The sequence below is a fragment of the Marmota marmota genome, unplaced genomic scaffold, assembly GCF_001458135.2.
Source record: "Marmota marmota marmota unplaced genomic scaffold, marMar, whole genome shotgun sequence".
NCBI lineage: Eukaryota > Metazoa > Chordata > Mammalia > Rodentia > Sciuridae > Marmota > Marmota marmota.
The window spans coordinates 45,043,947-45,055,463 of record NW_026000229.1 but is presented as its reverse complement, the minus strand read 5'-3'; the positions used below and the strand labels follow the sequence as shown (position 1 = coordinate 45,055,463).

The following is an 11,517-nucleotide window of genomic DNA, read 5'->3' as shown; positions in this document are numbered from 1 at the left end:
TAGTACAGATTTACACATACTAGCCCAATCTGCTGGCGTCATGTCCAAGTTAGTAATGGACTCAACCATGCTTACCGTGAAGGGAGCTTGGGGGCCATAGGTTGTTACAGCCTCCTTTAACTGCTTCACTGTTTTAAAATCTAAAGCACGGTGAATTCGCTGCCCTCCTGCCTGTTCAAGTACAGGGCATGCTAATCTTTGAGGTCCTGTCTCAGGATCCCATTTATCAACTACGGGGTTTGAGGGCCACTCAGCTGTCTCCATCGGTGGGGCTGTTGGTTGAATTACGCCCTCTTGTGATAAAAGGGAGTTAGTAACAGCCTCCTGTTGTGGCCTTTTTCCTAACAACCCCATTTCCTTTAAATTTTCTTCCTCCGTCTGACTAGCTCGAGAGACCTTCTCTTTTGCTTGATCTAAAATGTCTTTCTCCATGGTCTGAACCTCTAACAATTTACTTAACATCTTTTCGGTTTGTTTTTTACTAATTTCTAATCTACTATAAAGATAACGCAACCCAATAAGATAACACAAAACAAAACCGAAACTGAATGAAACAAAAACGGAATAAAAAATCGTTGTATCAATTTTCTCTTCCTCAGGGCCGACAAACTTCAAACCTTTAGTCAACCATTTTTTCCAGTTTGCCTGAGAAATTTCTAGGGATAGGCAGCTTGAAACAAAAACAAGATAAATCAAAACAATAACACATTGTTTTTTGAATTGGTCACCCATTCTTTCGCTCTTCCTCAGGGGCAAGCAATTTCACTTACCTCCAAGCTTCAGAAGTTCCCCGTACGGGCCACCAAATGCCACAGTCTGGCTGGGCACAAAATCAGGAGCCACCACACAGCTTGTAGATTCAAACAGCAACTCTTTATTCTCGAACTCACACCAGCCGTCTACAATCACGTTCTGGGGAAATCCACGTTCTCTGCCCAAATCCACGTTCTCTCCCAAATTCACCTTCACTGGGCTTCTGTCTCCCAAAATATACTGTCTAAATCCCGTGAGAACTCAAGGGGAACTCAGGCAGCAGGATACGCCCTATTCCCAGCAGGAATAATCTTAAACCTTAAACCTGGAACCTAAACTGGGAACGCCCTAAACCTGATTATGTTAAACCGGGAACACCCTAATCCGCCCTGGTCCTTGAGCAAGGTCAACTACATTCAATGTCACTGCAACATGGGGTACGCTGGCAAGGAAATTGTCATACCTACTTGGCTAATGGCTCCCAACAGTTTGAATTTCCCTGATTGCTAGAGATGTACGTTTTTCACATATTTGTTGGTCAATTGTATTTTTTCTTTTGAGGGGTGTCTGTTTAGTTCTTTTGCTCATTTATTAATTGGATTATTTGGTTTTTGGTGTCAAGTTTCTGAGTTCTTTGTATATTTCGGATATTAATGCCCTGAGAAGCAAGTGATAAATATTTTTGAATCATAACTATTTTGTCTAACAAAACACATATCAAATAACTAATGTCATCTCACATACAATCCATTTCAAGTTGTCTCAATTTTTCCAAGAATATCTTTGTAGTTTTTCCCCCTAGTTGTTTGTTATTATTGGGAGGAATTTAAATTTTTAAAATTTAAACTTATTTTTTACCATTATTATCAAATACAAATTTTCTTAGATTGTGATTAGAATGTGTTAAAGAATGTACCATTTCCATTTTTGAAAATTTATTGTGACTTAATATATGTTCTTTTGAGTATTCTTTATGAGTACTTGAAAACAAGTTCCCCTAGAGATGCAAACATAATCCTCTGCATTAGGTTTCAAAGTATGATGCCACTTAGGTTTACCTTATCATTTATATAGTATTTGTATTTTATATCCTAACATTTTTTATCTCTGCCTCCACTCCCTCTTTTGTGACTCACTTACAGCTTATCCATTGGCTTGTCAGGTTCTGGATGACAATTCCCTTAGATAGATATTGGTGATCCCAAGTCTCATGTTGGTGATCCCGTCTCTGCTAAATCATTTGGTCAGTATTCCCCTGTGTTCCAATTAGTTCTATCTCCCACAATAATAGCATTTTTAAAGATGTTTGTGCATAAAGTAATGCTAGATCTGACCAGGGGAATGTGTGCTTATGTTTTGGAAAGAGTTACACAATTAGTCTTTAAATGAGTACATTGGTGGCAAATATAGAAATAGCTTAGGTATATTAGAGTACAGTGTTGATGTCCCCAAGGGCAAGTATAATCACACAGATGTTTCTAGTGACAGTATTATTTTGTAAAGAAATGAATTAAATATTACCTGCACAAGGGAATCAGCTTTAGCAGACCTTAATGAGCAAACATCAATAAAATGAGATTGAAAAGGACACAGAAAGTGAAATTTCATTCTTGTCTTTTAAAAATCCACATCAATTAAAGGTTGAAGTCAGAGAAAGGGAACAAGAACATTAAGGAGAAAGTCTTGGAAGTTTGAACAGAATCTACTTGCATTAGTTCTGGAGTTCATTTTTGACACAGGGACATGTTATAGGTGTGCTAAAAATGTGAAAGCCTAAAGGAAGAAATATTTTATATTACAGTAAGTTCAAACTGTCCACTGGGCATGATGGGCATCTAGCAAATGTTTGTTGATCAAGTACAAATTATCATGATCAATTCAAATAAATGATCCAGCCAATTTGCAATGATATGTTAATTGAGTCACAAAATGAATCTCAGAAGAGGGAGTCGGCATTCTACAGGATATAGAGACAGAGTGCCTTTGCTTCTTTGTCCATTCACTAGAGAAGGTAAGAACTAAGTCTCTACTGCAAAAAGCTAAAGGATTCTGTGGGGATCAAAACATTGGGGTCTAAAAGCACAGCAGGTTTTCTATGGCTTTGCATTCTCCTACCATGTTTATTTAAAGACAGAATATATTATAGATACATTTGAAGTGGCTTAAGAAACCCATATGCTGTGAACACTTGAGGACAGATCTGTCTTTTTTCACTTAGATTTGCCCAGTGTGCTGAGAGTAGAACATGGGGCACCCAGAAAGGATCTTGGTATACAATATGACTGTGAAGTCAAGAGAAAAAGCTGTCTGCTGTACATGTTGGATGACAGCAGCGAGAGCATCAGTATCAGTTCTACCAATCACTCCTGGCCTGGCACCTTACTTCTCCTCCTTGGTCTTCATTTCTCTACCTGTAAAAAGGAGCCAATAATACCAATTTTCATGGTTTTCATAGATATCAAAGAGGATTGTTGTTGGCAGCAGGTCCACCCTGGCCCCTGGAGCCCTACCTCCACTAGTTTGTTCTGCATGCCAGTGTGGCCAGCTCACAAGGCCATGGCGAACTTGCGGTTTTTCTGTTCCTGCTTGTCCGTCTGAGACATATGTATCCCACGGGAATGCCTTGACCTTTTCTGGTCTGATGGACTTATTGTTAAGGGAGGTTTCGGTACCTGACAATAATAGATGTTGAAACTAAATTTCTCCCCCCTCCCTCCTGCTTTTGGGTAGTTTTCCACTTCTGCTGCTTGGGGTATAAAAAAGGTGTGTTAGCAATAAAGAGTATTGACTCCTGGATGAAGAACCTTGGTGTCCTGTGTGTCTTTTAACCTCGCCGTCCCTCGCCGGACTCGGCTCCCTTGGCCGGACGCGGCAGATTGTGTCTCTAAAGAAGTAATTATGGTGCTTTACACATGGTGGTCACTGTTTTTGTTTTTGTTTTTGTTAGTTATCATTATTTCCATAGAGAGCTCACCAACCACTGTTGCAGACTGGAGGATGATTCAGCAGCTCTTTAAGTAATCATCCATCCCCACCAGACTGGGGGACTCATTCAGTAATTGTTTAAGCTTAGTTATGATGCTGTATATTGAACTAGATTAGATCCCTCACTTAATCTGCAGCACAGATTATGATTTTGTTCTGAAGACACCCCTAATCACCCTGATTCATGGGTGTCTTTTCTGATTCAAAAATCATATGATCATATTATTTATTTGACTTTTTTTGTACTAAATATTGAACCCAGCAGTGCTCAGCCAAACTGAGGTACATCCCCACAACTTTTTTTTTTTTTTTATTTAGAGACAGGGTCTCTATAGTTGCTCAGAACCTTGCTGGATTACTGAACTCTTTCACTTTGGATCCTCCTGCTTTAACCTCTCAAATTTATGGGATTATAGGTGTGCGCCACCAAGACTGGCCTTATTTGACATTTTAAAATAGTTTACTTTTTACTGATTTTTACATTTTTGTATGTGTGTGCTAAAGTGCAAAAGCCTTATATATACTTCAGGAAGTTCAGAGTGTCCACTGGGGTTGATGGGCATCTAATAGATGTTTGCTGATTATTTGTTGATGATTGTGATAAATTACAAAATAAATGATACAGCAGATTTGCAATATTGTTAATCAAGTCACAAAGTGAATTAGAAAAGAGGGAGATTAATTTGAAGAGAGGGCCTTCTATGGAATATGACTAACTCCCAACTGCAAACAAGGGAAAAGATACAAATATATTAGAAGTTCAGTGAAGAGCATATAAATATTGTGGTAAGCTTCATTACAGAGCAGATTAGCACTGAATGATAAAATAATAAAAACATTACACTTGAAAACATTCCTTAATGTCACCTGCCTCAGCCCCTTTATTTTACAGATGAAGAAACTGGGTTCAGGAAGTGAGTTGAGTTTGGAGGGATGGTAGAAAGAACTGACTAGTCAAATTCCCTCAGGGCAGAGATAGGATCATGTTCTTCTGATTTAAAGTATAATGTTCTTTCTTTCTACAATTTCAGGAACCAGCGAAAGATAATATGGCATGGATGTAGATCTACAAGTATCATTCTTGTATAATTTTGTTTACTATCCTGTTTTTACTTCACCCATCTTTAGATTCTGCATCGTGAATCTCTTTTCTGACTGCGTACTTTACCAGAATACCATATAACACAGGCGATGTAATCCCTCTACACCCTGGGTTTCTCTATTATCTCCTCTCCTCATGAGGAAAAAATGAATATGATATGATAAAACAGGAATGGCATGAAGCTAAACATGAGGGAGTATTAATGAGAGTGATAGTATTGCATACAGGAGTAAGACATAAGGAAAACAAAGGTCATGAGAAATTGTTTGAAGTTTGGGAATTCAATGAGCAGGAATAATAAACTGTGAGGGAGAAATCAGAGTTCATTTCCATGCCCTTTCCCCTCCATCATGACATTATTCCAGAGAATCCCTAGTCCTTCAATGATCTTCTGATTCCTAATTTTAATTAATTAATTAATTTATTTATTTGTATTTTATTTTTCCTTTTTTTGCCTAATCTCTTTTTTAAACCTGGAAAATTTTAGGGAGTCTGGGAATAGGAAGCAGTGGCTTGTTTTTGCAGCTATAGTTGAATGGCAAAAGGGTTTTGGCATTGCTCAGGCATGTAGCCAGTGATTCCCGACAAAGCTTGAATTTTTTTTTTGTTACTTTCCTTTATCAGGTAATACTTGAGACAGGTCTGCTCTCTGAGACAATGGATGGAACCAACCACTCTGTGGTGTCTGAGTTTGTGTTCCTGGGACTTTCCAACTCGTGGGAGATCCAGCTTCTACTTTTACTCTTTTCTTCTGTGTTCTATTTGGCAAGTCTTACAGGAAACCTCCTCATTTTGTTCTTTGTAACTTCTGACCCTAACCTACACTCCCCCATGTACTTTCTGCTGGCCAAGCTCTCGTTTCTTGACCTGGGAGGTTGCTCCATTGCGACTCCCAAAATGATTTATGACCTTTTTAGAAAACACACAGCAATCTCTTTTGGGGGTTGCATAGCTCAGATCTTCTTTATTCATGTCATTGGGGGCACAGAAATGGTGCTGCTCATAGCCATGGCCTTTGACAGATATGTGGCCATATGTAAGCCTCTGCACTACCTGACCATCATGAGCCCACGGATGTGCATTTTCATTTTGGTTGTTGCCTGGATCCTTGGCCTCATCCACTCAGTGGCCCAGTTGGCTTTTGTTGTAGACCTGCCTTTCTGTGGCCCAAATGTACTGGACAGCTTCTACTGTGATCTCACTCAGCTCATTAGACTTGCTTGCACAAAAACTGATAGACTGGAGTTCATGGTCACGGCCAACAGTGGACTCATCTCTGTGGGGTCCTTCTTCATACTGATCATTTCTTACATCTTCATTCTGGTTACTGTTCGAAAACACTCCTCAGGTGGTTTATCCAAGGCCCTCTCCACTTTATCAGCTCATGTCACTGTGGTAGTTTTATTCTTTGGGCCATTGATCTTCTTCTACACATGGCCTTTACCTTCATCACATGTGGACAAATTTCTTGCTATCCTAGATGCAGTTCTCACTCCTTTTTTGAATCCAGTGATCTATACATTGAGGAACAAGGAGATGAAGGCAGCAATGAGGAAACTTTTCTATCAGCTTGTGGGTTACAGGAAGATGTCCTAAACACTATAAACCAAAATGCAACTCTACACTCAACGACGATGGGAAAAATGAAGTCATTGAAATTTTTGATCTAGTGCACTAGGTTACATTTAGGTATGTTACCATGCTCTTGTGTATATCTAGTACCCTCACCAAGTAAGGAGACAGGGATCTAGCAGTGGACTTCCCATGCTACAGACCCTGCACTGGTTAATAACATAAATCATTTAATATTCATGATAACTACACAGTGAGTATTTTTACTTTGATAATTTTTAAACATAACTGAGAGATGCTCTCTGCTCATTCTCTTTGTAATTATAATGTAAAATGTTTCAAACGAAAGCCAATTTTCACCTTTAATCCACTACTAGCAATATTCCTAAACCTCAAAAGATACCAAGCAGTGCATTTAATTATTTAGAGTTGGAAATTAGTGTATTACTCCTTTTCCAATTTTGAATTTGTTTATGTTCTTTATTCAAATTACCTAGCAAATTGTCATAATAACTAAGTACTTGGTTACCCTTTTTTTTCTTCCCTCCATTCTTTACTATCTGCCTTCCTACCTCATCCTTTGGACAAAGAATTGTGGAATTTTAGAACAGTAATAATTGGAGAGATCATTTTTTTAACCTATTCATTTTATACATGATCATAGTCAGGAATAGAGGTGTTACATAATAAATTTAAGATGAAAATCACGTTTCCTTACAGTTAGATTTAAAAAATTAAAAATATATCTAAGCCCACTTGTTGATTTGAATTCCTGAGCTTGCTGCTGACAGACTGCTCCTCTGGTTTCTATGGACTTTCTGTTTCTCACCCCAACGAGAAGGTACACAAATGAGGCCATTGCTCTTTTCATTGTGGTCGGTTTCTTGTGATCATATGTCATTTCCAGTTTCTTATTTATTTTCAGTGCAACAATAAATAACTGAGACTAAGATCTGGTTAATTCCTAACCACATGATTATACTTTATCAATAACTTTTTAATGTCACTTACAAAAAACACCCACAATTAAACAGTATTCATCCGTCCATATGCTTTTCTACTGAATGAATCCGCTAAAGGGCATTCACCATCACATTTCTCATTGCTATGAAGAACTGTCTGTTTTTTTTATGTAAGGCTTCAAAAAATTGGGGTATGTATGATACTGCATGCCTTCTTATGCTTCTGTAAGTGGATCATGGTTTCCATGACTAAACACCCAGAGCACTTTAGAATTTTGGGGGCCTAAAGATAATATAAAGGAAAAAGAAAATCTTTTTCATATATTAAGAGACCTATTTGTTGTTTTATAACCCAATATCTCTGATATTATACTAACATCAAGATTATAAGGAATCTAGAAAAATGTTACATTTGTATCCATTTCTCCGAAGGCTTGTGAGTTTTTTTTTTCTTTTCTTTCTTTTTTGGTGCTGGGAATTGAACCCAGCAGTGCTTTACCACAGAACTATATCCCCAAACCTTTTTATTTTTTATTTTGAGACAGGGTCTCCCTAAGTTGCTTAGTGAGGACCTTGAACATATAATCCTCCTGCCTCAGCCCCCCAGGCCCTTGAAATTATAGGTAGATCTCACCACCACCAGCAAGGTTTGTGATTTTTCATAGGTCCTTGTAATGAATCCATCCGTTAAAGTATTATCAGGTCTCAGACTTCTTTTGGGAGTGTAATTTATTCTTCTATATATTCTTTTTTCTTATCTTTTTTTGACTTTTAAAAAATTGTTAATTCACTTGTAAATTATATTTGTATGAGGACAAATACACGATAGATTTTAACTTAACCAGGTGAGAAATATTTCTTTTTTGGTAAAATGGCTGCTGTGTGATGGTAGTATATATATGCAATTGTTTCCTTCCCTTTTGTAAACTTTTTATATTTCTGTTTCTCCTATAATCTCCTGATAGATCTCTTTGGATATCAGTCTAATAAAAGTTATGTGATTCTCTGATTTTTTTATATGGAAATGGGAACTTAGATGTGGAATCATTGCAAATAAAATTCAGATCAGTTTTATCATCATTCTTCTTGCCTTTAGCTGTTTCCTTTACAAACCTAATTGAAACAGTCATAACTTTTTCTCATCTCTTGATATTCTCACAAGATATTTAAAGTGCATTCATTTTTCTCATAAACACCACAACCACCACCACTGCCAATGTTCACACCACCACCACCACCACCATCAACACAACCACCACCAACATTTATTGAACACTTATGATGTGGCGGGAAATATCCTAGGTTGCTTACACACATTAACTAATTTAATTACAACAGCAGTCAGCTAGATAATATTTTCATTTTTATTCCACAGATTAGGTAACTAGTAGGCACAGAAATATTTAGCAAGTAGTTTAGGGACATGCAGCTGCTAAACAATAGAGCAAAGATACAAATCTAGGCAGCCTCTGCTTTAGCCTCCTGCTTCCAAATCACCATTTTATACAACTTCACAGGATGATGGGTCCCTTCACCTGTAGTTTAAAATCTCAATATTTTGCTCTTTACTTAACAGCCTATAATGGTAAAGATAAAATATACATCAACTCAATACAATATGCTATTTTATTTTGGGGTTGAGAAGGTACCAAGGATTGAACCCAGGGGCACTTAATCACTGAGCCACATTCCCAAAACTTTTTATCTTATTTTATTTTATTTATTTTGAGACAGAGTCTCACTAAGTTGCTTAGGGACCCACTAAATCTCTAAAGCAGGCTTTAAACTTGTGATGCCATTGCCTCAGCCTCTCAAGTTGTTAGGATTACAGGCATGTGTCACTGTGCTGGGCTCCAAAATATGCTATTTGAAATTTAGGTTCTGTCATTTTAATATATCATTAAAATATCCATGNTTGGTTACATCCAAGTTTTGGAAATCATGAATAAACCTGCTATAAACATCTATATGCAGATTTTTCTATAGACCCATTTTAACTCCTTTGGTAAATATGTGGAATGTAATTGCTCAATTGCATAGTAAGAATATATTTAGTTTTGCAAAAAACTGCCAAACTCTCTGCAATGAGTTTGTATCATTTGAGTTGTCACCAGTAACGAATGAGAGTTCCTATGGTTCCACATCCTCTCCAGCATTTGGTGATGTTAGTGTTTTTATTATGGCCATTCTAATAGCTATGTGGTATCACATTTCATAATTTGCATTTCCCTGATGACATATGCTATGGAACATTTTCTCTTTTTTCTGCCATGTTTGGTGGGATGTTAGTTAAGGTCTTTAGGTCATTTTAAAAATCTGGTTATTTTTGTACTGTTGAGCCTTAAGACTTATTTGTACATTTTGGATGAGAGCCCATTACCACATGATTCTTTTGCAAACAGTTCCTTTGTGTCTATGGCTTTTCATTCTCTTCACAGTGTCTTTTAAAGAGCAAAAATTTATTTTTTTTTATTTTTACATTTATTATTATTTTTTCATTTATTTATTTATGTATGACAGCAAAATGCATTACAATTCTTATTACACATATAGAGCACAATTTTTCATATCTCTGGTTGTATGCAAAGTATATTCACACCAATTTGTGTCTACATACCTGTTCTTTGGATAGTAATGATCATCACATTCCACCATCATTTATAACTCCATGCCCACTCCCTTCCCCTCCAACACCTCTGCCATATCTAGAGTTCATCTAATCTTCCCATGCTCCCTCTCCCTATCCTACTATGAATCAGCCTCCTTACATCAGAGAAAACATTTGGCATTTGTTGTTTTGGGGATTGGCTAACTTCAATTAGCATTATCTTCTCCAATGCCATCCATTTACCAGCAAATGTCATGATTTTATTCTCTTTTATTGCTGACTAATATTTCATTGTGTATATATGCCTCATTTTTTAATGCATTCATCTACTGAAGGACATCTAGCTTGGTTCCACAGTTTAGGTGTTAATAATTGTGCTGCTATAAACATTAATGTGGCTATGTCCCTATAGTATGCTGTTTTTAAAACCTTTGGGTCTAGACTGAGGATAAGAATAGCTGAGTCAAATGGTTCCATTCCCAATTTTCCAAGAAATCCCCATACTGCTTTCCATACTGGCTGCACCAATTTGCAGCCAATTTAGTAGTAGTAGTATTAGTACTGAGGATTGAACAAAGGAGTGCTTAACAACTGAGCAATATCACCAGCCCTTTTTCTTTTCTGAGACAAAGTCTGTAAAGTTGCTTAGGGTCTTGATAAGTTGCTAAGGCTGATACTCCTGCCTCAGTCTCCCAAATCTCAGAATTATAGGCATGCACCATTACACCTGGCAGAAATTTTTATTTTTTTAGGTTTTTAATAATTTCTTTCATTAATTATGTCTTTAGTGTTGCATTTTAAAAGTAATTCCACACCTAAAACATCTAAGTTTTCTTTTATTTTACCTTCTGAAAGTTTAATTTGTAGTTTCGTGTTTAGTACTTAGATCTGTGATCCATTTTGAATTATCTTTTACGAATGTAAGGTCTGTGTCTAGTTTCATTTTTTCATGTGTATGTTGAATTGTTCTAATGCAATTTACTGAAAAGATTATCTTTTTGTATTGTCTTTGTTCTTCTTTAGAATATCAGTTGATTATATTTGCATGGATCTATTTTTGGGGAAATAGGCATATTGTGCTCCTTTGGTCTATTTTTGTATTCTTTTGCAAAGACCACATTGTCTTGATTACTATGGCTTTATAGTAAATTCTGAATTCAGGTAATGTCAGCCTTTCAACTTTGTTTCTTCTGAGTAATCAATATTCATTGGTTGTTGGCAATTTGGGGTCATTTGACTCTCCATGTATACTTGATATCCACAAAATAACTGACTTGGACTTCAAGTCAGTTTACCTTAAATCTATGGATGAAGTTGGGAAGAACTGACATCTTGACAATATGAAGTTTTCTTATCCATGACCACAGAATATCTCTCCATTTATTTAGCTATTCTTTGATTTCTTTCATCAGAGTTTTGTCTTTTCCTTATACAGATCTTGCATATATTTTATTGATCTATAACTAAGTTTGTTGTTGTTGTTCTTGTTATTTTTTAGGTGTAGTGCTAAAGATCAAACCCATGACCTTTCACAT

The 11,517-nt window shown here is 36.7% G+C and overlaps 1 protein-coding gene across 1 annotated transcript; it reads left to right on the top strand.

The window, feature by feature from the left end:
• Window positions 1–5,488: 5,488 nt before the first annotated feature.
• On the top strand, window positions 5,489–6,436 carry LOC107137829 (olfactory receptor 4F3/4F16/4F29-like). Its single transcript, XM_015480267.1, has one exon. The coding sequence runs from the start codon at window positions 5,498–5,500 to the stop codon at window positions 6,434–6,436; it is 939 nt and encodes a 312-aa protein (XP_015335753.1). The 5' UTR covers window positions 5,489–5,497.
• Window positions 6,437–11,517: the final 5,081 nt, after the last annotated feature.

What these genes read in the sequence shown, in the direction of transcription:
- LOC107137829 (XM_015480267.1), top strand. Translation starts at nt 5,498, where the DNA reads ATGGATGGAACCAACCACTCTGTGGTGTCTGAGTTTGTGTTCCTGGGA.